General features: G+C 38.2%; 2 protein-coding genes and 1 pseudogene across 3 annotated transcripts; 2 read left to right on the top strand and 1 right to left on the bottom strand.

The window, feature by feature from the left end:
• Positions 1–3,593: 3,593 nt before the first annotated feature.
• Positions 3,594–5,431, bottom strand: LOC148862783 (F-box/kelch-repeat protein At1g23390-like; annotated as a pseudogene).
• A 7,180-nt stretch (positions 5,432–12,611) lies between these two features.
• LOC148862784 (glutaredoxin-like) lies at positions 12,612–15,151 on the top strand. The gene is made up of 4 exons (XM_088978574.1): positions 12,612–12,906; positions 13,169–13,257; positions 14,731–14,829; positions 14,925–15,151. The coding sequence occupies exons 1-4, from the start codon at positions 12,851–12,853 to the stop codon at positions 15,002–15,004; spliced, it is 324 nt and encodes a 107-aa protein (XP_088834700.1). The 5' UTR covers positions 12,612–12,850; the 3' UTR covers positions 15,005–15,151.
• Positions 15,152–21,190: 6,039 nt separating this feature from the next.
• On the top strand, positions 21,191–25,660 carry LOC148862785 (glutaredoxin-like). Of its 2 annotated transcripts, XM_088978575.1 has the most exons (5): positions 21,191–21,644; positions 23,482–23,570; positions 25,132–25,230; positions 25,339–25,420; positions 25,551–25,660. In XM_088978575.1, exons 1-5 carry the CDS (start codon positions 21,529–21,531, stop codon positions 25,555–25,557), a joined length of 393 nt encoding a protein of 130 aa, XP_088834701.1. In that variant the 5' UTR covers positions 21,191–21,528; the 3' UTR covers positions 25,558–25,660. The 2 variants fall into 2 exon arrangements, with proteins under 2 accessions (XP_088834701.1, XP_088834702.1); XM_088978576.1 differs by having other exon boundaries at positions 21,196–21,644; positions 25,339–25,660.
• Positions 25,661–26,283: the final 623 nt, after the last annotated feature.

Consider the following 26,283-nt stretch of genomic DNA (forward strand, 5'->3'; position numbering starts at 1 on the left):
CTTTTGGAGTCTGAAACAATTTGAACAAACTTAGCTCTTCAGAATTCTGAGTTCTGATACACGAGTGAGATTCGATTGAACTAGAGTGCCAACTCAGGAGAGAGAGACGGCAAAAAGGACGTAGACAGAAATGGAGGTGGAGGTGGAGACGGAAAATAGAGGTGGAGACAGAAATGGAGCAGCATCTACCATTATTTTCAAAACCGGATCGGGTCGGATTGGAAAAATTGGGAACCTGTCACCTGACAGGTTTTGTTTTCCTCCAAAACCATTGATTTTAGTCAGCAAACCGCTGAACCGGCCGGTTAACCGTTTGAATGGTTTTGACAATTTTCTAATTTTTTATTTATTTTTATTTTTTTATTAGAACGGGCCAGTTATTTGGATTAAACGATCGGACCATTCGAACTAATAACCAGACCCCTGACCGATTCGTTTTTAAAAGCCATGGCATCTACTTCTCATCTTTTTAGATGGTGTAATACAATAGTTAAACAATATATTAGCTAGTCAATTAGTTAAACTATATGGATAATTTAATAAATTTGTCCTTAAACAAATTTAACAAGTTCGCAACCCAACCTGACCCAACAGGATATATACTTGGATAACCGGTTATGTCATTTATTGTCCCCCAAGCTCCATAATTTTCTAGAATGAAAATTGTTATTATTTCACACCAGAAACTATATAAATTACTCCATAGCTAAGCGAGGGGCTACGGGACCATTCAATTCTCTCCGCTTGTGCATTAAAGCAACAATAATGTTATTACGTTACAGTATAACAGAATTTCCGGACCAGGCCTACGTTGAACCGTTATTCTGAAAATAGGACCAACGACGACTACATTTTGGGAGGGCCCACCGATTCATTTATGCGTTGGTTCAACCATTATTATTTTTGAAAATTAGACAATTAATTGTATTGAACTGATGTTACTAGAATGAGGCCGTCAATTGGACTGCTTTCCAAATTTAGAATAAATTCAATCCAGGGATCATTATTGATACCTGCCCCAATAAAAATTAAAAATAACAAAAATCATAACAACAAAATCACCCCTTGATTGTTTCTGTAAAAAAAAAAAAAAGTCACCCCTTGATTGTTTCTGTAAAAAAAAAAAAAGTCACCCCTTGATTGTTTCTGTAAAAAAAAAAAAAAGTCACCCCTTGATTGTTTCTGTAAAAAAAAAAAAAGTCACCCCTTGATTGTTTCTGTAAAAAAAAAAAAAAAAGTCACCCCTTGATTGTTTCTGTAAAATATGAACTGCACCGCACCCATAATCTATCTTTGTATCTATATATCTATCTTTCATTCCGTCCACATGGTTCTTGTGTTATCAGCCTATCAACATCTATGCCCTTCATCATCAATAAAAATAAGAAAAGAAATTCCATTCATCCATTCTTCTACTCTTAAGTTCAAGATGTGAATTTTTAGGAATTTATGATAATATTGTTGAATAATTGAATAGAGTAGGTGTCGATATTGCCTTTCTTTTGTTCATTGTTTACTTGTACTTTTTTGCACAACGAGAGTAAGTATGAATGGATTAGTTTTGGCCTTGGTCATAGATCCATTCTATCATTCTTTTTTTTTTTTTGCCTTTTATAGTCCATTCTCCCTCGATTCCCCAAATGTATTTATCCCCACCCCTATAAACTATAAACACCATCCCATCTTTGATACTGACCCGAATTCTAAGGGGGATTGAACTAAAATTACGCTTTTTTTTTTTATAAAATCCAAAAAATACTATCAAGGATTGAGAGATGCATCTGACTTTACCTCTGATGTCAATGATCTTATGATTTGATTTTTAAGGGTGGGTCATTATGAGACGGGATCTGCTCCTCACACAGGATGCTTCACAATGACTTTACAGACACATTCCACCATGCACAGGAAACATTTTCCGTACTTTTATATTATTATTTACAGGAGATGTTCCCAATGCACGGTGGGATGTGTCTGTGAGGTCATTGTGAGGCGCCCCGTGTGAGAGCAGATCCCAAATCGGCTATTACTTGGTGTAATGGTAAAATCTTAGGTTAACAAGCCTAAGACCATAGGTTCAAGTCTGAGAGTATATGGGCCACTTGGTGTGAATAAAGTTAGGTCTATATCCATTCTGCCCCTCTCAAGACCCCATGCAGCTATGGCTTAATGAAGGCTTGAAAAAAAAAAGTCCACATAAAATGACTTATGAGATGATCCCAATTCCCACATGGGTCAATGGTGTTGTTGGGTGATTTAATTTCAGCACATGCCCATTCATATTTGTACTGAAATTTTAATTAATTATAATAGGATAACAAGGACCGAACACTAGGCCATTTAATTAAACATGCTTTGTTGCCATCCCAAGAACCAACCATTCAGCCTAAAATCTTAAGCTGTTAGGTGATGAAGTCCCTTTTATTCTCTAATAATTTGATCTTGTTTTAAAACCTATTACTGAAATTTTATCGAGAAAAAGAAAACATGTTGCTTTCCTCTCTTTATGAACTTGTCCTGGAGTAGATTTCTCAAAGGGGATAATATTAATGATAGTTTTTGAACAATTACAAGTGGGCAATTTCTTAATTATCATAAGTGGACAGTTTTTGGAATGAGTGTAAAGGACATGTATGCCCTTTTTATGCCCGTTGTATATTACTTAGATAAGGAGTAAAAAAGTATAATAAAAAATCCAGAAAATGGGGTTATTCACTCTTTTATTAATAGTATAGATATAACGAAATTCAGTTATATTTGGATTAGTAAATTTGAGTTTTGATATGAGTTTAATTTCTTGCCAAGGTCTAAATTTAGGGCTGGTCTTGGGATGGCCCTTAACCCAATTAAATCCATCAAGTTTGCATCCTTATTTCCTTAAAAGAGAATTGAAAGGGAATTTTATGGCTTGTTCTATTTTGTGTTTGAAAAAGGTATGACTCATCTCAGAATAACACACAATACTATACATACACACAAGTTTCATTGATAGAGGGTATGTTTAAGTCTTTTACCAAAAAAAAAAATGACAAAAGAGATTAAACAAAACGAATAGGAAACTCAAACTGAGGGCATGCTTGGCAAACCCTAAATGAGAGGATGCCATAAACAAGCGATTGGCAAGAAATTGTTTTGCAAATAGACATTCTTCAGTCAAGAGGCAAGAAATTGTTTTCTTTCTTTTCAATCAGGGTGGGAGTTTTGCAAAGAGAGCTTGTGTTTGGTGTTCTCTTCTACAGTCTAGGGCGGGACTCATTGTTCTATTTTTCAATCTTTGATCCAAGAGTAAGACTCATGAATTAGGATCTACTCCTCACAGAATACACCTCACACTGACTTCAGGTACATTATTCCACTGTGTATTAAGAATATCTCCCATAAATAATAATACATAAACATGGGAAATGTTCCCGATACATATGGTGAGATGTGCCTCAGAGGTTGGTGCGAGGAGATTCATTGCTCTAACATACCACATTCTAGAATAGGCTCTAATCCTCTTATTATGAATCATCCCAGTAATTATTTAAATCCAGTAAAATTTTTACTTGAAAAAATTATGATGAATTTTTCAAGCCATTTCAGTTGTCAAAATCCATGGTATTGAATTAATGCAAATTCTTACATTAGTACTAACAAATCGATATGATGCTCCAAATGAATAAAAAAGCTCCATATATATTAACTTATATCTGAGCTGTATACTTTATTCATTTGGGCGGTAAAAACAAGTTTTCTTTAGCTGGTTTGATACGGGTGCCCGCTTCGCTTGGGAGTCAACGAGGTCTCACCCGCCAAATACAATCTGTCATAGTGCTTTCAGTCCATTTCCAAATTCCAATCCAGTGCCAATTGCTGCGTTTTCGATCCAGCCCTCACGCCTCTTTCTCTTTTTCTCTCGTTTTTCTATTGAGAGCTCATCAAATATTGAAAATCCAAGTAATTTGCAGCGGATAGACAGTTGCCTGTGGTATCGTGAAGAATAGAGATGGGGGAAACAGAAAGGGAGCCCGGATCTCCCTTCACTTGTATTTTTTATTTTTGAGTTAAAAAAAAATCAAATAATGAAATAACGGGGAGTTGCCAGTTGGGTTAAATAAGAATGACTCAACAGTTCCTTCCCGAACAGAATAAACGAAGTCAAACCAAATAGCCACTACATTTGACTCACTAAGTGTCGATGGCAAGGAATATGCAACGTCCACGTCTGTCTCCGGCTCAGTTGCCAACCGACTTTACCGTGATTTTCCTACTCCCCGAAGTCAAAGCCATCTGAAGATCATTGGTTCTTACCCTCGAGCAAGTGAACACGAATCTGTCCATTCTATTTCCATCATTGATGATGGAGTTATGAACGTATCCCCACTCTCCCGCCATACCGTTGATCAATTTGCAGAACATAATATGTTGAGGATTCGATGGATTATAGATGTAAACGAAACCTTCCGCAGTCGATACCCCGATTGATGACGGAAACGAATAATCCTCATTCGTCAGCCTCTCGACCATCTACCCCGGCATGTTCCCCATTGCCTTACAGTCGAAGGTCTCACAGTTGACTTCCCAAAGCCCGATGCCTTGGATGCTGTCGGTAACTTCTCCCATCATCAGCCCAACCAGAATCAAGCGCCCATCCGAAGACCCAGTGATTAAGGAACAAAGCACAGATGGTCCTGGGCGGTGTAAATTGAAGGGACCTCCCCACGTCTTCTTCTCCGGGTCGAAAGTGCAAATGACGCCAGAGAGTTTCTCCAAGACGAAGAGTTGGCCCTTGGACACGGCGATCGAGAGGCAGGTGGTGGAGGCAGAGCCCACGAGGATGGCAGGCATGGATCGGCACATCTCCCACTTGCGTGAATCGAGGTTGTACATCTCCACGGCGGGCGGGTCATCTTCAAACGCGGAGGTGCCACCGGCGACGACGACGTGGGAGCCAATAATAGCAACGAGGGGATCCACTCGCCACACAAGAGGAGTCTCAGGATTGTGCCACGTGACGTTGAGGGCATCAAGTGAGAAGGCGAATATGGAGGAAGAGAGAATGTAAAGGAGATTTGGGTGGGGTTGGGATGACGAGCGGAGGAGGTAGAAGGTTAGGGGTGGAGGCAGCATTTTGATTAATCTCAAATCCATCCAAACATGGGAATTGGAATCATAGGCATGGGCGGTTATTGAAGATGGGTTGCGACGACTCTGGAGATAGAGGATGAGCCATGGGTTGGCACGCGGGGAAGAATTGGAAAAGAGGTGACTATGTCTACGGCGTGTCGCCAAGCCTTGGATACGCGAGAGGCAGGCAGGAGGACAGGAGGTGGATGAGAGAAACACGCGACAGGATAGACTCCAATACATCTCCATAAAGAGGAGGAGCTTCATCAGCTTCTGCTGCCAATTCTTCTGCTTTTTTTATATCCACCAGCAGGAATCCTCTCCATCAATCCTGTCCTCAAAGCATCTCTCTCTATACACATGCTATATAATTTATTTCAATAATTATAAATATATAATAATAAAAAGCTCTTTGTTTATTCAATCAAACGTATGAGGTCACATGAATGAATTTAAAAAACACAGAAGTAGGTGATAATTTAAAAAAAACACACACACACACACACAAAGGTGGAAGAATTCTTTCTAGTAATAATTACAATGTAAAACGAGGGAGGAACCGAGGAAGAAGTTGGTGTATACTTTGAAATATCTTCCGGAAAAACCCAGGGTCTGATAGACAACTAAATTTTAAATTTTCATGATTCATGCCAACTAAACAACTAAATTTTCTGTTTGGGCTCAAAAGTCATAACCAATTCTAAAAATTAATTATTTAAATCTTGACCGGATTTGAATTCGAATAAGTATTTATGAGATCTAATTGGATTTTCGTTTCGAGTTGGATCTACAGTGTATCGGATGGGATTCAAATATACCTTATTCAAATCTAGCCTGAATCGTTTGCATTCCTATATGTAACCCTTCCTGATGAGGGTTTTGATCTCGTTCTTAAGTTCGTGACACTCTTTTGGGTCATGGTCAATGCTGCAGTGGTATTTGTAATACTTGTCCCGATTGTCTTTCTTTGGTTTCTTTTTAATTTTGTTCTGCCACCACATGCTTCATGACCTACATTAGGATGTGGCTTCCAATAGCATTCAATGGAGTGTAATCGTCATATGAAGGTGGGCTCAACTTGTCTTTCTTGCCGTTAGAGCAATCGGGCTTTGGCTCGTTTCTATCTTTTTTCTTCCTGTCAGCTTGTTCATTTGTTAGCGGGCGCTTGTTAGCCTTGTTGTCTTTAGTGTTGATGTACTTCTCTACCTTTGCTAAGAATTCGACTATTTTTCAAGGTGGCTTCTTAGCAAGGGAGAAGTTGAAAAGAGACGATAGGAGGTTGTTTGTGGCCATTGCAACGGCTACTGCTTGATCAAGGTCCTTGACCTCTAGTGCTTTGGAGTTGAAAGCATTGAATATAACTCTGAAGTGACTCTTTGGGTTTTTGCTTCATGATCACGAGTGCAACTGAAGTCTTTTGTCACTGTTGACTATTCATAAAATGCAATAGGAAGATGTCTGCGAATTAGTCCCAAGAACTTATGAACCGTATGGTAAGACTTGAGAACCATCTCCTGGTGGCACCCTTAAACGTGGTCTAGAATGCTCTACACATCAGGGCGTTGAAGAACCCATGGAGAAGCATGATAACATAGAGGCTCTCCAAATGATCTTCCGAGCCTATGGTTCCGTCGTAAGTCTCCACCTTAAAATTTTGGGTCATAACAGTGGCCAAGCACTACCCTGCCATAAATGCATAGTGGAGGGTTCAGCCAAGTTTGTAACACTCACAATAAATGCTCCCTAAGGTCTTGTGAGATGACGAAAATGCCCTCTGAGAGTGCCACGCATCATCTATTGATGCCGGAGTCAATGTTACCCGTACCAACTACAAATTCAAATGGATCTTATTAATGTGATTCAACTTCAAGCCCAATTCATTTGAATTGGATTCACATACCCAATTAAGTATGAATAAATTCAATTGGAATTGAAAATTTAATCCATTGTTGAACAAGTTGAATAGGAACAAGGTTGTTGAGACTTAGTTAGGCTTTGTTCATTTTTTGGGAAGCCATTTATCTAAGTAAATGTATTTATCTAAGCAAATGTTTTCTAAGATACATTTATCCAAGTAAGTGCATTTATTATTGTTCTTTTGTTTCGTAAATAAAGTTGTACAATGATACTTTTATCCATAAAAGTGTCATTATTGAAGGGATAATATTGTTCCATCATGTGTTAGTAATTTTTCCCATGGGTGGGAAAGTTATTTACCCAAGTGGGCAAATGATTATACTTGCCCAAGTAATTGTTGCGCTCGGAAAGCATTTAGCCATCTAATACAAAAAATGAATGTAGATAAATTGATTAATTCTCATGCTAACCAACTTACTTGCCCCTTTTTACTGAAAAAATGAACAAAGGCCCTAGAGTTAAAAATGGGTTGTCCCTTGGCAAGTTTTTATTGGCTACTAACAACCTTTAGGGTTGCCCCAACTCGATGTGGCCCACACAACAGTCTTGAAAATATATGTCTAGGCCTTGGCCTTGGTTGAGCACTTGGTTTAGCCTATATAAATTAATAAATTATTTAGAAAATGGCTGCCCTAACTCAAAATTTTCTTGGATGGGCTTGGCTAGGGTTGTAACTCGAACAAGTTGAGTTAAGTTGAGGTCAACCCATGCCCAACCCTAAAAGTGCAAACCACATACTCGAACCTTGTCGAACCTAAGGTCAAGCCCAAATTTATCAATTGATTCTAACCCAAGTTTAACCCAACACAATGCAAGTTGGGAAACTTGCTGGTTGGTAAGGTCTCCTGCTGGTCGTAGCGGAGATTTGGGATCAAGTCCTACCTGTACCTAGGTTAGGGGATGGGCTATCCCCCATTGTGTAGCCCTTCAAAAGATATCGAAAAAAATCTTGATTACCCAAAATAATATCGACACTATATATATAAGTGCGGATGCAATGTGAAACTTTTTAAAACTAAATTTACCTTACGCTTTTTTTGTTTGAAAAAATTGTATAAAATTCATTTTATTATAGTTTTTATGTCAGCTTTAATGGCTACTAAAATGCTTATATTTGTGTATTTAATCCATCTCTAATTGTAATGATTGAAAATATAACTCCAATTATTACTTTTCACCTCATTTAATCCCATTTCATTAATTCTTATACTTAAGGTATTAAATCTCATTTTCTCTTATTAAATCTTATATTTTTAAGTTATTTTTTAATTAATAAATGCAACTAATTAGATCTATGTTGATATTTTTAACAATATAAACCTATATGTTTTAAAACTGGCTCAAAAATAAAATTATTTTTATCCAAGTGGTGGCTAAGCAATTCAACCATCTGAATCAAATTGATCAACCTACAAAGCTATAGTTAGGTAATATTTTTTTTTAAAATAGAAATAAACATAAAAAAATATAGAAAAATTAGAAACATTTATGATTTTTAATTAATCAAACTAAAAATGAAATGCATAATTTACAACTAGCCAAAAGTAAAATATAAAAATTAAAAATAAATAGTTTAACTTTTGGTTAAATGTGTTAATTTTAATGCCATAATATAAAAATACAAAAAAAACATAATTTTTTGCAAAAAAAAAAACATTCAGGCACATGTATAATATCATATATTTATGAAAAATTTTCTTAAACTAGCTCCAAGGTTTAGAAAATTGACTAACTATATTCCTAATGTTTCAATATTTTCTTAAAATACTACTATTTTTGACAATTGACTAAATATTCCTTGCAATTAGTGTTTGACTGAAGGATTAAAAATACTATTTTGTCTATTATTCTTCTTTAAGTTTTCACAAAGAAACTTTTAACAACTTATTGAAAGTGAGAATTTTAAATAAAACTCGTCTAAAGAGGAGAGTTGTTGCTGATAAGCAATAAAATGCTGTCTTCCGAAAACCACACCTCAAAATGCTGACTAAAATCCGAAAATCCGCTAAAATGTACCCAATCGCCGATGACCGCAAGATCCGAGTAGACGATGGATTGTTCTGCGACAACTGCAGGTTCTCGGTTGAGACCAAGGACACGGGGCTCTGGAAGCAGATCCCAGAGAGGTGAGTCAATTTCATGAAAGAATAATGTGATGGGCGATCATTACGCGTCGGATTTAGTCATGGTCATCTTGGTCATCTAGGATTCGTTATCATTCGCGGGAGAGTTAAGGTCTCGGGGGAGGGGAAGGGCATACGTATTCGACATCAATTAAACTTTGCTCTCGAACTTGCCGTATTACAAACTTCGTGGTTTTAGCCTTTTAGGTAAGTGTGGAACGATAGTTCTTTTGTCGTTCATCGTTTATTGAGTAGATTGTATTTACACTTCTTCCAAACTGAGCCTTAGAGTTTTTTAAACTGCATTTAGTTTCATTTATGAATGTATTCTTTGGATGATCTTTCCAAAGCAATAATTATTCAATTGCAGGCGGAAATGGGCACTGGTGAAGTATACGCAAGGTCTTTCCGGTTCATATCAGTCCACTCCCTCTTTCACACATTCTGGTCGAAAGATTCGTAACCCCTACACGGCCTTCGACATCATGGCCCGAAGGGTCCAATTCCAACTGCAAACACTCCTAATGAGGCCATATTTCTCCTTCCTTGATTCTTTCCCGAATTATTTCACTTGTTTTTTAGGTAAAATTATTATTTTTCTCCAATTTAATGCTGGGACCAATACAACTGACCCTACGTGGATGCTAAAGTTGTTGCCAATGGGGATAGATAACAGTTTATGTGGATACCACAATCCCCAGGGAATCGTCTATTGATCTAATCATAACTTATCAATGCTTGTCAATGGTGATGAAGGAGAAGACTAAGAGAAGATCATCGCTAAGGATTCGTTATTCCCGTCGGAAGATGATGAGCGGTGGCAAAAAATGGAAGAAAAGAAAGATGGGAAAGGAAAGGGAGAAAATAAATAAGAGAGAGAGAGAGAGAGAGAGAGAGGAAGGTTAGTCGTTGCCACTAGTTTGAGTAGAAATGGCGGTGTTCTTCTCCGGAAAGGGTATTTTAGGTATAACTTAAAATTAAACTAAATACAGTGAAGTCATGTGTAAACGTATGTGACGGAGACTTAATGGGAAGGGAGATGTGCGGCAATTATCAAACAAAAGGGGCATTTTAAGACAATACAAAAACAGTATGGGTATAGTTAGTCAATTTCCTAAATCTTAAGGGTAGTTAAAAAAAAATTTCCTATATGTATCATATTAAATAAAAAAGTAAGTTTGATATATTAGAATTAGTTTTACACACAAAAATATTAAAAAAAAATTGTAAAAAAAATTGAACACATTTATAATTCTATATTTACGCTACTATTAAAAATATGGATAAGATTGTGGAACTTTCTTTTGATTAAAATACTCATTTTTAAATTTAGTCCATATTTAATTGTAAGGATTAAATAGGTAAGCTTGCCAATGATACTTGAAACTTTACAACTTTATCCATTTTATCACATGTTTGGTTGATGTGTTTATGTAATCAGATTTGGATTTTATAAAATGTATTCGATTAATAATAAAAAACAAAAAATAAAAAATACATAAAATTTATAGAAAATTTTAAATATATTATTATTATCATTATCATCATTTAGAATTACTATATACAAATTACGTACATGATTACTAATAAAAAAGCATGATACCAAGCATCGACCTACTTTTCCACCCATTGTTATATTTGGTTCGATGGAAAATAAGGGAGAAATTAAGAGTACTTTTTCTCGATTATCTATTTCTCTCTTTATCTTTTCATTAACCCAAATAGCAGTCATTGGGCAATGATGATGACGACACCTTGATCACCTTATGCATATCTGCATGCATCTTATAGTCCAACATGTTGGACGGATTATAGAGTCCAAAAATAAAACAAAAAAAAAAAAAGAGAAATTGTTTAAAACCCACCCTCACTTTTTATAAATTCTATTAAATTTAAATTTATCATAACTTTTCAAAACGTCCAAAACTCACCATATCAGTGTAACTTACGGATATTACTAATTTATTATTTTATCCTTTATTATGTTCCATCCATTTTAATATTAAAATATCAGGACCGACGTATTGGCATCCTTCTTGTACGAGAGAAACCCGATCTGAGGTCAGTGAGGTTGAAGAAGACGACTAGAGAATGAGTTGTACTGCAAGAAGAGGGTGTGAAGATCATTTTTGTGTCAAGAATGGAATAAGACACCCGTTCTTGTACAAGTGAAATTTAGACACCCGTACAAGAACCGAAGAAGGAGGACGCGAAGACGGGAGGATCGTTCTTGTGTTAAGAACGGAATTAGACACTCGTTCTTGTATAAGTGAAATTTAGACACCCGAACAAATCTGGTTTCTCTTGGCATCGTTCTTGTGTCAGGAACGAAATCTACAATGTACAAGATAGTGAAATTAAAACGACTAATAGTAAATAATGAGGAAAAATGGGTAATACTTCTTCCCAGTTCCCAGTACCATTTCTACCCATGGTCCTTTCTCAAACTCAAATTTTTACATAATCAAACAGGCGTTGGGATTTTCGTCGCTGAAGATCTAAGGAGGGTATACGTATTTGGGATGGTGGGTGTAGTAGTAGTAGTAAAATTCGTTATTCTTTACTTCCACTTTCGTCTCCTCTCCAGTCCCTGGTTTCGCTTCTTCACCTTCTTCTTTCTTCTCCTTCTCCCCTTCTCCCGTTCCTCCGCCTCCTCCCCCCTTTTTCTCTTTCTCTCCACCACCCTCTTTCTTTTCTTCTTTCTCTTCCTTGCTCTCCTTCTCCGGTTTTTGCTTCACGATCACTGCGTGTTTCCCTGTTCTCTTGTACACGTACTCCACCAGCTTATGGGGATTGAATACGCCTTTCACCGTCACTTGTGAGCTCTTCAGATCTGGTTCCACATCTTGCACTCCTGAAATTTAGACACCCTTACTTGTAAAAAATGACGAAAATCCCATCTTCAGATCTGTCTTCTCTTGTACATGTACCCTTTATTATGTTCGATCGATCACGCATGGCCGTTGTCCGGTCAAAAGGAGTCTTGCTTCAAGAGAGAGAGAGGGAGAGAGCAGCAGCAGCTGAGAGCAGTGGAGAGGAGCATATCAGAGGTGGTGACCGCTAAGTGAACGGCTCTGAGCAGTGTCTTTCTCTGTTTCATGGATTCCCGCTTCCCTATAAATCTTTGAAATAGGATTGGGCGTTTAAGGGCATTTTCGTCAAAAAAATCTCTTCCCATTCCGTCTCCGTCGTAGTATGAAAAAAAGCTGCTTTTTCTTGGCTGGCTGCACGCGTTGACGTTCCAAAATCACGTGCAAGGGGCTGAATTGGTTGACCGGGCGATTCGCGTTTTCACTTTTAAATCTGATATTGACATGGGAAAAGTGCTAACATACCATAGTACCGTCCAACATCATTTATAGCGACTTGTAAAATTATTCCAATCAGATGATTCAGATGGGCGTACCATGCCGTGTCCGGTCCGCGATGGTAAATGATAACGAACTTAACCTACTTCGTAATACAGATTCGACGTGGTTCTATATGCACCCCAAAACTTTCGATGTAAGGAGAAACACAATATTAATCCCAACCCCTCTCTCTCTCTCTCTCTCACTGTATATATATTCCGATTTTCGTGGTGAAATGAACTGCATTCTATGCAACCAAAGGAAAACCTGTTGCCAAAACAACAGGGAGTGAGAGTTTGGGAGAACTAATAGACTTTTTCCTCTGTTTCGAGAAGAAGAAGAAGAAAAAAGATGGCACTTTCCAAGGCGGAGGAGATCGTTTCAAAGCATCCTGTCGTCGTCTTCAGGTATGATTAATATGTTAACATAACATAACGCTTGTTTAACGTTAGGGCATATTCTCTCTCTCTCTCGATCTCTTATTTTATGTTGTTTATGTTACTCTTTTTTCCATTGTAAGATCGCTTTTGTTGCACTTTCTTTTCTTTTTTCTCTCTTTCTCTTGTTCTTATTCTTATTCTTCTTCTCTATCGATCTGTCATTAGTCCCTACAATCCATCAAAATAAATCTCCTTTTTTTCTGAAAATTTGCGAATATTTTTGGTGCAGCAAATCGTATTGTCCCTTCTGCGATAGGGTGAAGAATCTTTTGTCACAATTGGGGGCGAATTATAATGCCATCGAATTGGACGTCGAAAGTGAGTCCTCCGCTCTCCTCCTCCTCCTCCTCTAAATTTCTTTGTCAATTCAACCGGTTTTTTGTTATTTGACGTAATTATGTTCTAAATTACCGATCACCAACAAACAATAAAACTAACTGAGATTCATCCTTCGACTTTTAGTGCTGAAGCTTTTGATATTTTCAGCTTAGCAATTGGTCGAGTATATTAGTCGCGAATTTAAGTTAGTACATATACTCGCGTCACGGATCGGTTTGTAAGATTCTTGTTAGGTGGATAAGCATAAGTTTATTCTTCCATGGTTTAGATGGTCTAATTAGAATTCTAAGTTTACCCTCCACCAGGGATTATTGCATTACTCATTAAATTTATAATTTTGCTTCACGAGGCTAGTCAACCAGGGGCAGCCCGTCCCTGTACTATGTTATTAGTTGGAACTTTACGAGAATTATTATTGTAAGTATTATTTATGACTTTATATCATATTTATAATTATTTGATTCTTCATCGCATCCATGTGTTTCTAAGGTATATCCCTATACGTTCTCTTAAAATTGTCTTTTTAGGACAAAATGCAATTTCATTCAATAAATCAGAAAACAGTACATTCATCTCCTCCCTAATTATGATACAAATACATTCAGGAGAATCATTTAACCAAGTCTTACAACAATTCTCAAAAACTGCCAACTTGGCCAAACAATCATCAGCTTGGTGAGGAATGAACTGAACCTTGATATTTGCCTCTTGAATTAGCTCCTTGCAGTCTGCAATAATTGATGAAATTCTCCATGGAATATGCACAGCTGAGCCTTCCAACATATTGATAATGGATAACACATCACCTCCTAAGATGAATTCCTCAAATTCAGTATTTTATCCAGCATCAAACCTGCCTTGAAAAGCCAGCGCCTCTGTTTCCTGGACAGAACAAGGCCCAAAATCACAATCTTTACTCGCAATATGCCACCCTCTATCATCCCGCACCATCATCCCACACCTGAGCCTGAAGAAGCACCATCTACATTGATTTTCAGAACACCCACAGGCAGACTCTTCCATGAAAATTCCAGCATCTTCAATCTCTTCGGGGAGTATGACATAAACTGCAGCAAAATTCTTTCTATTATCTCTTAGATGTCCATGGGTTTGGTAGAATAGTCGACGTTATAATTGTCTTTTTGACACTCTTTGTGATGTCAACCTTGATTACCTAACAAAGTTATGAAGAGAATCAATTATTATACTAGTAAATATCTAGTGTACTATTTTGTTAAAAAAACAAAACTATTAAGTTGAGTCAATAATTACTGCCAATAGGATGAGGAAATTTGTTCTTCAAAAACCAAGTTGCAACTAACTGCTTCTGCAATCTGCAGTGTTTTTTTCCCTCTATAAGGTAATTTGATAAGGTTATACCATGTCCTGCTTGGAAACACATACCCTGACCACACTTATTGTCCATTTTTTTGGTTCTTTGTAACACTGAAGGTGATGGAAATGAAATACAATCAGCACTGGCAGAGTGGACGGGGCAGAAGACCGTCCCCAATGTGTTTATTGCGGGAAATCACATTGGTGGATGCGACAGTATGTATTTAATCCCTCCTGAACGTTTCTTGTTCCAGAAACAGCTCAAGTAGCATTTTTTACTGACTAAACTGTTTTGTTGATTTTTACTGCAGAGACCACAGAGATGCATAGGGGAGGGAAGCTGGTGCCGTTGCTAACTCAAGCTGGTGCAGTTGCAGTCGCTTCTTCTTAAGTTCTCACAAATTGCATAGATAATATGCGTAGAAACCACTATATTGCATTGCGGTTATTTACTGGTTTTCTTTTATTGTGGTTTCTGTGCTATAATAATTGTTCACGATGCTACCATATGAAGACATGTTTTAGCTAGTTAAGTTTCTATCTTCGTTTTTTTTTTTTCTAGAGAAAAAAAAAAAGAAAAGCCCATATACGCAGTGTGGTTAATTTCTTATAGTCATGAAGGGATTAAATACTGCATCAAATGGTGAAAATGCATTGTCGTAGTAGCCTGTAGTCTAATTCCACCCACCCTCCAATTTTTTCTTGCTCTTCTTCCCCTCCAGGGATGGCAATTGCTTTTCATCTATCTTTGGAAGTAAATATGGTGAGTGCTAGCTGAAAAAACTGCTGAACAAAGAACTTTTGTTTTCTTTTTTGATTCCCCTCCCTATATCAGACGATTACTTTCTCCTTGTTTTTTAATGGTTCCCTTTATTTTGCCAAAGAAAAAAGAACTATTGTATCTACATATGATCCAATATCATGTATAATGTATTACACAAGTTACTAAGACTGCATTTGGCATTCATTATTTTAAGAACTTTCTCCTTTTTTGCTGTTAAAATGCCCCTATAAACACAGTTTTTAACTGCAAAAGGAGATAAATCCTTAAAAGAAGGAATTGCAAATGGAGCCCAAATCTACCTAGTTATTGTGCCAAGCAAAATCAATCCATAGCCTATTGTGTATGTGTGGGAGGGTTGTGCAAACATGTTGAGTGCAAAACCTTTTATTTTATATGTATTTGCACTCCTTCCAAACTGAGCCATAGAGATTACCAGCCTGTACATTGGGGTAGTGAAACTTAGCCCCCCCCCCCCCCAAACTTTCATTTGCAATGAAACCGCCTAAACTTTCAGATTCTAACACTTTGACCCCTTTTCGATGATTGGATTGATGGAAGAAGTTAATTTATTAAAATGCCAATTTGAGATTCATATGTGTGGAAGTATGACATTTCAAAATGATGAAATGAGAAGGAGAAAGCATTCTTTTTTCACCCATTTTGGGTGAGAGAGAAGAAAAAAGAAACATCAAGTAAAGGTTTTATTCAAGAAAGGGCAAACTGACACAAATTAAGGATTTATGGATGTTTAAAAGGCACATGACATTCACATGAGAATCTTTTGTAGAAATTACTAGAGAGGGGGTAAAGTGTTGGAACCCAAAAGTTTAGGGGGTTGGGTGTTCAATACCTCCAAAATATAGCATGGTGATCTGTCATTTGCCTTTTTTTTTCTCTTGTGATAGGGAAAATAAAGCTTTTTGGACAAAATCATGTGGGGTAGGCAATACAATGTGAAATCGAAATGGATCATGACATCATGTCACCCATAGCCATATAAGAAAGAGAGAGAGAGAGAGGAGGAGGATGAGGAATTGACTAATTGAGGAGAAAGAGGAGGGAATCAGAGAATTGCTAAATAGGAATCTTCCTCTGGTGGAGGTTCATTACCTGCACCAGGAAAGCCGGAAGAAAGAAAAAGAGAGAGTTTGTGAAGGCAGCAAAATTGGGTTTTCCTGTACGCGATCTATAGTTTAATTTCTACTATTATTATTATGACGTAGAAGAGGCAAAGGAACGTTCAGAAAGAATAGCGGGTAGGGAGGTTAAGATATAGGACGTTGTTGAGCCCCCAACCAACACCAACAGTTGGAAGCATTAGGATAGGATTTAGGCGTCGCCTCTGTTATCTGTTGGTATCATACGCATACCCCATTTTCTCAAGTCAATTTTCTAGGACGAACATCCACCACAATAAGAAATCGGGACGCATTGACCAAGCGACAGTGTGTAGAATTCTGGTTTGGTCCAAAAATAAGAAGGTAAACTACAAATGCTTGGAACTTTCGAAGCAAATCTGTGAAGGGAGAGAGAGAGAAAGACATCATTAACAATAATTAACGCTTATAAGCTGGTTGTCTCATTATTCTCTCTCATTCTGGGCCCGCCGAAGCTGCTGTCTTTAGGAAGGCCTTAATGGCGTCAGATTGGTGTCAATATAACATCAATGCCTAATTGCTTATGCCTCCTCGTTATTTGCACTTTGAAGCGACGCGCGCGCGCTCTCTTCCTCTCTCTCTGAGTCGTAGGGGATTGTTTGGTAATTGGAATAATGGTGGCGTGTGCGTTGCGTTTTGGATTGATCACCATTATTCGCAAAAACACAATTCACTGCTGTAGTCAATAGTCATGGATGATGACGGTATTTGACATTAATTAATGCATTTACATATTGTATGCGAAATTGGTTAACTCTACCTTTTACTCTCTACATATTTTTTTAAAAGTAATCTTAAGTTTTCTAACAATTATCTAAAATCTCTTTTGTCGTTATCCTTTAGTTATTCATGTACATGTGACATTAAGATAATGATAATTATTTTAAAATTCTTAAAATATCCTTATCATTCATTGCTAATGTTGGAAGTTGCAGCGATGACATGATTTTGATATCGTTGCAAGCGACAGGTGACGACAGCTATACAACTTCTGAACGGCAAAAATTTGATGGGAAGTTGAGCCTCCCAAGATAGCTAATTCGATTAAAAACTTTTGTGCTATCTCCCTTCTCTTAGTGGATCTCAAAAGAAATGTAAAAAAATTAAGGTTTTATGAGTTTTACGGGGATTGGCCAAGCGTTCGATCGTAAGTCGCTTGATCTCTTAATGTTTGAATTTCGGGTTTTGACTGGGGTAATTGGATTTCTCAGAATCCAAATCAAATCATTTAAAGAAGTTGAGAAAAATCTAAGCTCTGGATTTCTGCTATTTATTGAGCTTAAACGAATGAAATCTCGCGCATCGCCAGCTAAGATCCACAAGGTGAGTTCAAAATTTGAACAAATCTTAAGGTATCAACCCCTGTCTATTGAAGATCTGACAGTAAGAGATATCCCATAACCTGCCTTACTGCCGTCAATTTTGAAACCTGGCCTCCTGATGGCGATCTGTTTCAAAAACGCAAATTGCAGAGATAAGAGGAAAAAAAAAAAAGATAATATAGAGAAAGCATTAAAGTCGAGTCGTGGAGTGCGAAAATATTGAATCTGTGTTATGTATTCAGGTTGCGGGATAACGTAGAGAGAGTTTGGATTTCATAGTTTAAACTATATAGGATTTTCAATCATGAACGACTCCCTCTTACTCACACACTCAGTCGTTCGTTAGGGCTACAATTAAATAAAAATTAGATTTCATAGAACTATTTAATTTACCCCAGAATAACTCAGAAATTCTAATTTGCAGTTCAGATTTCACTTTCAGCAATCGGCAAATCATTTTGATCTGCCATTCCCTTGAATTTGGAGGAAGAGGAAGATAAGCTTATTCGGGCTTTCACCAAGGACGGAAACTACTCTGTTAAATCGAGCTACCAAGTAGCATGCAAAGTTAGTGGATTAAAGTTAATTGTGATGCAAGCTTTGACCCACAATCCCAAATTGCTGGTATTGCATGTGTCTTGAGGGATCATTCAGGTAAAGCTATTGGAGCTCAAAGGGACAGAGTACGCTGTCAATCGGTTTGGGATGTCGAAGGAAGAGCTACTAGGATGGGTTGTTTAGAAGCACTAAAGGAAGGTTTGGATAAAATTCTCATTGAATCAGACTCGTTGGAAGCTATAAGGGCTATTAAAAATAGCAATCGATCTGAGTTTTCTCCTCTAAAGACCATCTGGTCAGACATCAGTAGCCTGAGTAGGCGTTTTACCCACTGTGAAGTCCTCCACTGTAATAGAGAGGCGAATCGGGTAGCTCATTACCTAGCTTGTGCAGCACAAAAAGCGGACCTTTTTGTATTGAGATCCAGCCACTTTTCCTATTGGTTTGATCCGTTTGAATACCTCCATTTTGAGGATTTGTACCCACCTGATTTCTTAATAAAATTTCGACCCCCTCTGCTTCGACCAAAAAAAGTTCAGATTTTGGAGAACTATCGTGCGATTAAACGTATAAAATAAAACAAACCTTAGATTCTGATTTCCAGTGTACCATAGCCGAACAGGCAAGAACAACTCAAAGAATTCTTTCGAAGAATTAAATCATTCAAAACAGAGAGCTTGTATTTATTCAAATTTTGAACTCACCTTGTGTATCTTAGTTGGCGATGTGCGAGTTTTTAATCGTTCAAGCTCGATGAATGGCTAGACAATTTCCAAGTTCCCTTCTCCGGTTAGGGTCAAATTCGAGAATCTCTCAAATTCTCGGATAAATGAATTTACACAATCAGTTGGGTTATTCTCAGATAAATGAACTGGTTTATGCAGTCAGTTGGGTTTTATTTTGAAAATTTGATGAATAATGAAGAGCAAATTCAACATTTTATTTTTCCGTTTGTGTTTACCAGCATGTCAATCGTTAGAAAACTTAAGCGTACTTTAAGACAATATATAAACAATAAAGATAGAGTTAATCAATTTCGCAAAGAATAGGGGTAGTTTAAGAGATTTACCTTATGATGTAACCATTTCTAGCCACGTACCAATGTTTTGTTATGTAAAAATTTTTTGGCTAAGTAACTCGTTATTTGACCCGGTGGTGACGTGCCTCAGTGATGAGCTACTTGGTGGCGAATTGCCTGGTGGCGAACTCTATGGTGGCGAACTGCCTAGTGACGAGCTCCCTGGTGGCGAACTGTCTGGTGGCAAACTGCATGGTGGATAGCTACCTAGTGGCGAACTCCCTACTAGGTGGCCTGTGACTTGGAGAATGGTGGAGCTCCCTGGTGCAGCGCAACCCGACTGCCCTCAGCATGAGGTGGTTTTCTTTCCTTTGTAGGCAGTGGGAGCTGAGGGACCTGCGAGAACTCCATCTTTTCCTCCTCTTTGTAAGTGGCAGGAGTTGAGGGACCTGCGAGAACTCCATATTTTCCTCCTCTTTGTAGGCGGCGGGAGCTGAGGGACCTGCGAGAACTGAATCAGAGGACCCGGGGGTATTTTCCAGGCGGGGGCTCTCCGACGCTTAAGTTAGCACTCTGATTGTAGAGAGTTTTGAAGATAATATTGGAGAAACGAGAGAGCTAGAGAGCAGGGATTACCTCCACCTTTTTTCCCTCTCCCTCCCCTTTGGGGGGTGAGATCTTTATATACCGGAGTCCTCGCGGGTTAGGTGGGTGAAAAGCTTCCAAACGGTAAGACTCGTCACATCCCGTCAGAACCGAGGTACGGTGGTGAATTCCTCGAGGTCGTCAGGCTGGCGCTTGTGTCAGGCAGCCAGGTGGGCGCCTGGGCTAGGTTGTCAGGGTAGCGCCTGCGTCAATCGGCGGGTCGGTGTCTAGGACAGGTTGTCAGGTCGGCGCCCATGTCAGTCGACGGGTCAGTGTCTGGGCCAGGTCGTCAGGCAAGAGATGTTCCTGCGATACGCCAAGCTACTCTTGTACCGAGCTTCTCTACAAGTGACGAGCTGCCTAGGGCGAGCTGCCTGTGACGAGCTGCCTATGGCGAGTTGCCTGTGGCGAGCTGGCTATGGCGAGCTACTGTCTATGCCTGTGGCAAGCTGCCTATGGCGAGTTGCCTGTGGCGAGCTGCCTGTGACGAACTTCCTGTGGCAAGCTGCCTATGGCGAACTACCTATGACAAACTGCCTATGGCGAACTACCTAAAGACCATACTTATTTGGCACGAGGTGCCACGTGTCACAATTCCATTGGAGACCAAATCTACCCTCATCATCTTAATTTATAACATCAATATTTCATCAATACATGAATAAAACCATAAGCAATGCAACATAACACTTTCTTGTGTTTTTGTATTAGAAGTGTTTATTTAATAAATGTTGTTACATAGGTGCCACTTCAACGGTTTTCTTCTTTTATTCTTTGGCATTGAAAATTGTAGAAGTGAACTTTGATTTTTGTGCCTATCTACTATTTAAATAAATTATTTTTTAAAACTTTAACAAATGGTGACATTTTTCAGTTATATTTAAAACATTGAATGCTAAAATTTAAACGGAACCAATACTTTATATTTTTTTGGTAAAGGGACGGTATGTTCGATACTCCATTGAAAAGCGTAAATGCTATAAACGGTGATCTGCATGGGTATCAAAGTCAAACACGTTTCCGATGGTGAAAGGAAAACGGGTTGGGGATACCCGGTATCGTAAAGTATATGATTCATTAAACGCAACGGTGAAAGGAAAATACTCCAAATTGCGAAACAGGAAACACCTTGACCTGAGCGTGACAAACTTTTGTCTTCTTGAACGAAACTAAGATTCCAATATGTGAGTTTGCGAGATCAAGAAAGGAAAGGACAGTGGACACGCAGCTTCTTCTTCTTTTCTTCTTCTTCTCCTCCTGTTTTTCCGCGTGAGCTTTAAGCGGCAGAAAGCCCAGAACCAGGCATTCTTGGGATTAGCCTCCTACCCACTGCTTATTTAACAACCTTGCTCGGCGACTCGGCGTTCCGATTTCTGACGCCTCTCTCTCTCTCTCTCTGCTTCCATATACGAGAGTAAGACCGAAAAGGAGATGGGAGGGATTTTTAGTTCGAGCAGAAGGAGAGGAGACGAAGGCGAAGACGAGTTCGAGACGGCGCTATCAAAGGCAAAGGAACTCGTTTCATCCACTCCCGTCGTCGTCTTCAGGTTCCATTCTTTCCTCCTTCCTTTTTTTTTTTCCTTCTCTTCTTTCTTTTTTTTTTTTTTTTACTTCACGGTGATGTCCAACATTTTTTTTTCTTTGTGATTACCGCGTAGGTATCTGTGCCTGCTCGGACCGATCATAGATTTTAACTTTTCTAATTCTTTTCTGTCGATTGGAGGGTTTTGCTTTTATTAGAACAAAATCCGTTGGAATTGTCTATGCCGAGTTTGTTTATTGGTACCTTCGAACTTCGATGTTACAGTCAGGATCAGGAACCCCTTCTGGTGGATTAGTTTAAATTCCTGCTTATTGTTTGATCTCTATTTCTCTTGCACTTTTTCTTTGGAGTTCTTTTCTTAGTTTCTCTTACACTTCTTCTCTCCTACCCAAGTAACAAACTTGGCTATTCTCTTATACAATTAGCATTATTCCGCAGAATCTGTTATTGAACTACCCCCACAAGCAACTTACCTTCTCTTTTTCTCTTTCTGGTATCGTTCCCTAATACGATATCATTTACTTGGCTATTCCAAATCCAAATTCAAAAGGCGTTTAGAAATCTGGACAACTCCGTATTTCATTTGACTCATTAACCATGGATATTAATGTAATGCTATGTGCGTTCATTTGGTTTGAGGAAGGGGAGAAGGAATATGTGTAACAAAATAAAATCCAATCAACTGGGGCATTCCAATCTAATCAAGTGAGTAACAAGACGGAAATAATTTCCAATGGTTGGCTTTTGCTTGGCATGGGCAGCCCTGATATTGTGGTCAACCAAGCTTGATAACAATAAATCGAAGAAGAGCCAAGGAGGAAAATATACACAAATATGTCAATACTAATATATAATTAGCGGGGATGCGATGATGTGCTCTCCTTATGACTTTTTCATTTGTTTAAAACGTAATTGTAAAATGCAATTCACATGTGAGATTAGCTTTGTGATCTCTCTCCTCCCACGTTTTCTCTTCCATTCCAAAACCATTTTCCTTAAAATCCTCTCTCCTACTTTCTCTCAGCCAGAAACCCGTCCTTTAAATCGGTCTTTTGTGTTTTTGAGTTTTTGTTAATCATGCCTATGCACTTGTATAGATGCACGGGCTCTCCTGCTAGTATTGTATTATGGGAAAAGACAAAGAGGTTACCTCCATATTCATGGTAAAGCCCTTCCTTCTTGAGATTCTGTTTTGCTTCACCACAGAAGCTGATACACTAGTTTAATTGTTGGCTGTTTAAATCCCCTTCTCTTCCCAAGGGAGGGGATAATAGTTGGAGGTTCACCACTATTCCCTAATTCTTCTTGAAACCTCACTGATCAAGGAGTAAATGGTGGAAGCTCACTACTGTATTCAGAGGAAGCTCACCTCTCAAAGAATGTGAGAACTAGAATGCTAAAATAAGTTGATGCAATAGCTACATTTGAGAAGTTCTTTGGAGTTAACAATGAATAGGCATGGATAAATTCTTATTTTTATGACATTTCTTCAAGTTAGGTGGACGTTGCCTGAGATCAATCTTCTAATGTTAAATTGACTATTCTACTGACAAAAGGTTTTAATGTCTTAGTGCATAATCAGGTTTTGCTTGAGGTGTGTCATATGGGATATCATATCCCCTCAGTTTAACATATCATGTACTTTGTTTTGTCCATGCATACTGCATAAATCTTCCTTCTGCACTAGAGTCTTGGATTCCATATTCATACGGAAGGGGAAAGGATCTCCATTTCTTCTTGGCTTTTTCTTCATTTCTAAGATGTCTTTCTTTTAAGTGAATCCCTAGTTTCCTGGAGAACTTTCCAAGTTGTTGATCCAAATTTCTATTGTTTGTTTGCAGTAAGACCTACTGTGTTTATTGCCAGAGGGTTAAGAAGTTGCTTTCACAGCTAGGAGCAAGTCACAAGGTCATAGAGTTGGATGTGGAAAGTGAGTTATTTCTTTAATTATTGATGAGTCTCTTTTTCATCGCTATTGTGTTTTCATTTTTCTACACTATGTCCTAGAACATCCCCTTGGATCATGTTGGACACCTTAAACCATAAGTTATGAGATCCAGCATGGGCGTGACAGCATTAAAATAATGATGAAAAGCTAAGGCGGTGTTCTCCAACATGAATATTTGCTTTTCTTGTTTAAAAATATGCCACATAAGCAGGAAAAAAAAACAACACACTTTTCTCCAATATTTATTTTCTCAAAACAAAGTGAAAGCATTTTTTCAGTTTAATTCAGAACATTAACCTTGTTTGATGCTTTCAGAAAAAGAAAATCATGTTTTCACTTCCATGAGGCTGATATGGGTTACCATACAACCAATAACATGTTTTCTGTATTTTTGTTTTAAGAATCATTTTTTGTTTTCAAATCAGATGTGGGACCTTTGTTTTTGGTATTGACAACTAAAAAAATCACATTGAGAAACAGACCCTAAATATACGAGTATATACAGATTTTTCATGCACATCTTATGTTTTAAAAAAGCCTGAAAGTATAATTTCCACAGCCACATGCACATACATGAACATATCCAGTATATACTGAAAAAAGAAAGAAAAATAATTGCCTTGAGAGCCTGCAGGTTATTAATAGTTCTTTGGGAGACAGTTTTTAATACCAATCTACATATGACCTTAAGTTGCTTTGTTGGAAGTTGGAACTGCCAACTGCTTGAGTATGCTACTTGAAGGAAATTCTTGCAGAATACACCCGTGAACCTGTGATATTCTTTTCTTTTCCCATTCTTCTTTTTAATGATATAATTCCACACTATTGGTGATCAGGAGGGGCTTAAATATATCACACGGACTAAATGCATCAAAGAGCACAAGAGAGTACCAAATGACTTCGAAATTGTGTTGGCACAACTTTTGAGACACTCTTAATTAATATCAAGACAAATTTCTGATTTCTTGGAACTGTCAACCATACAAGAACGCTCTAACAAATGCTGATGCCCCACTGTAGCAAGAAACTTCCAAGTATTTGGGTCACCTTTGCTTGATCCACGGATAGTGGGGGGCTAATATATACATCTTTCCCAATTCGAAAGGAGACAAACATTTTTAAGTTTTAGCCCTTCTCTTCATATACAGGGGACATTTCAGGCTTGGAGGCACAGGACCCATGCATGGGTCTGGGTCTCATAAATTGCCAGTTGTTCCATGTTTGAAGAATTTAGATCCACCTTTGAATGGAAATAAACTAATTACAACTATTATGCCAAGATTAGCCCAGTCAAATGAATTTTAGTCAGACCATCCAACATCAAGAGCCTAATTTTCTGTTTAATCGTTCTCCTAGGCAGGATCCATCTGATGATGGGTCCCGATTCTCAAAACATGGGGCAGCTGACAAGCCATGGGGTCCCAGAACCATAGAGGCCCTGTATTCTAAGTTGCAAGATAGATATGTTTGGACTGGTGTGTGCTGCTATATGTTAAGGTAAACAGTTGTTGTTTGTACTTATTTTACCTATTATGATGTGAAGGAGATGGAGGTGAAATTCAGTCAGCGCTGGCAGAGTGGACTGGACAGAGGACTGTCCCCAATGTGTTCATCGGTGGAAATCACATTGGCGGCTGTGACAGTAGGGCAATCCACTCATCCAACCATGTCGTTTATCATTCAGTTCACAAATTTATTTGTTTGTTGTTTGCACCAGTTAATTGAATTCTTGGATTTCTGGTGATTACAGTGGTCATGGCAAAGCACAAGGAAGGGAAGCTCTTATCTTTGCTTACGGATGCTGGTGCGATCAGTAACAAGTCCTCTCATATGTAAGTGAATTAAAGCGAGGAGTTACTGTGGTACTACATTTGGTTCCGTATTCATGTACAACTTTTCTTCTGATACAATTATAACGAACCTTCTTAGAGTTTGTGAAATTGTCTTTCCATTATTTGGCAGGGAGTGATTTGGGCAGATACTTTGGACTTATTTGTCATAACGTACAGTGGTTTCTTTGTCTTAATTTGGCGGGTTTTTACATTTTTATAAAATAGATTGGATGTGCCAAATCAGTGCAAATCATTCTCTTTTAGCCACGCAAGGTTTGCCCTGATGCCGAATGTTACAATTAGGAATGTAAATTGGACTGGATTGGTCCAATCCGATCTGGTCCATTATAAATGGATCAGGTCCAATCCAATCCAATGAATGTTTTGGACCAATTTGGACCAGTCCAATTCAATGTCTGGACTGTCCAATCTGTTCAAATTCATCTTGATTTTGATTGGTTTCAACTCAAACCCAGTCCATTGACACATATATTCTTATCTTTTATCAATGGACCAGGCATTGGCTTAAACCAATCCAGTCCAATATAAATTTGTTATAGACAGGTCCAATCTAATCTAATAAATGTTTTGGACCAATACCAATATGTCTTGATGATCCGTCCAAATTGAATTTGGACTGGATGGGGTCCAATCCAAAACCGATCCATTGGCACCCTTAGTTACAATAAGAGAATTACAAAGGCAAATACATGGGGAGATACTCCGCTGGATTGGCTCTGGTTGAGGTTGGGCTCTATTGAAGCCCAACACGATGTCTCAAAACCTCAACCCTGGCCTGAGCCTAATCTAATAATGTTCACAACGATTCTTAGTCCTGACCTGTTTAATACACAAAGTTGGGG

This window comes from Nelumbo lutea, chromosome 3 (genome assembly GCF_056320005.1).
Source record: "Nelumbo lutea isolate HS-2025 chromosome 3, American lotus-T2T, whole genome shotgun sequence".
Lineage (NCBI taxonomy): Eukaryota > Viridiplantae > Streptophyta > Magnoliopsida > Proteales > Nelumbonaceae > Nelumbo > Nelumbo lutea.

Coding starts and splice junctions, on each gene's coding strand:
- LOC148862785 (XM_088978575.1), top strand. CDS start 21,529: ATGGGAGGGATTTTTAGTTCGAGCAGAAGGAGAGGAGACGAAGGCGAA. Junction 21,645..23,481: donor ACTCCCGTCGTCGTCTTCAG/GTTCCATTCTTT, acceptor GTTTGTTTGCAG/TAAGACCTACTGTGTTTATT. Junction 25,231..25,338: donor TCACATTGGCGGCTGTGACA/GTAGGGCAATCC, acceptor TGGTGATTACAG/TGGTCATGGCAAAGCACAAG.
- LOC148862784 (XM_088978574.1), top strand. CDS start 12,851: ATGGCACTTTCCAAGGCGGAGGAGATCGTTTCAAAGCATCCTGTCGTC. Junction 13,258..14,730: donor CATCGAATTGGACGTCGAAA/GTGAGTCCTCCG, acceptor GTAACACTGAAG/GTGATGGAAATGAAATACAA. Junction 14,830..14,924: donor TCACATTGGTGGATGCGACA/GTATGTATTTAA, acceptor TTTTTACTGCAG/AGACCACAGAGATGCATAGG.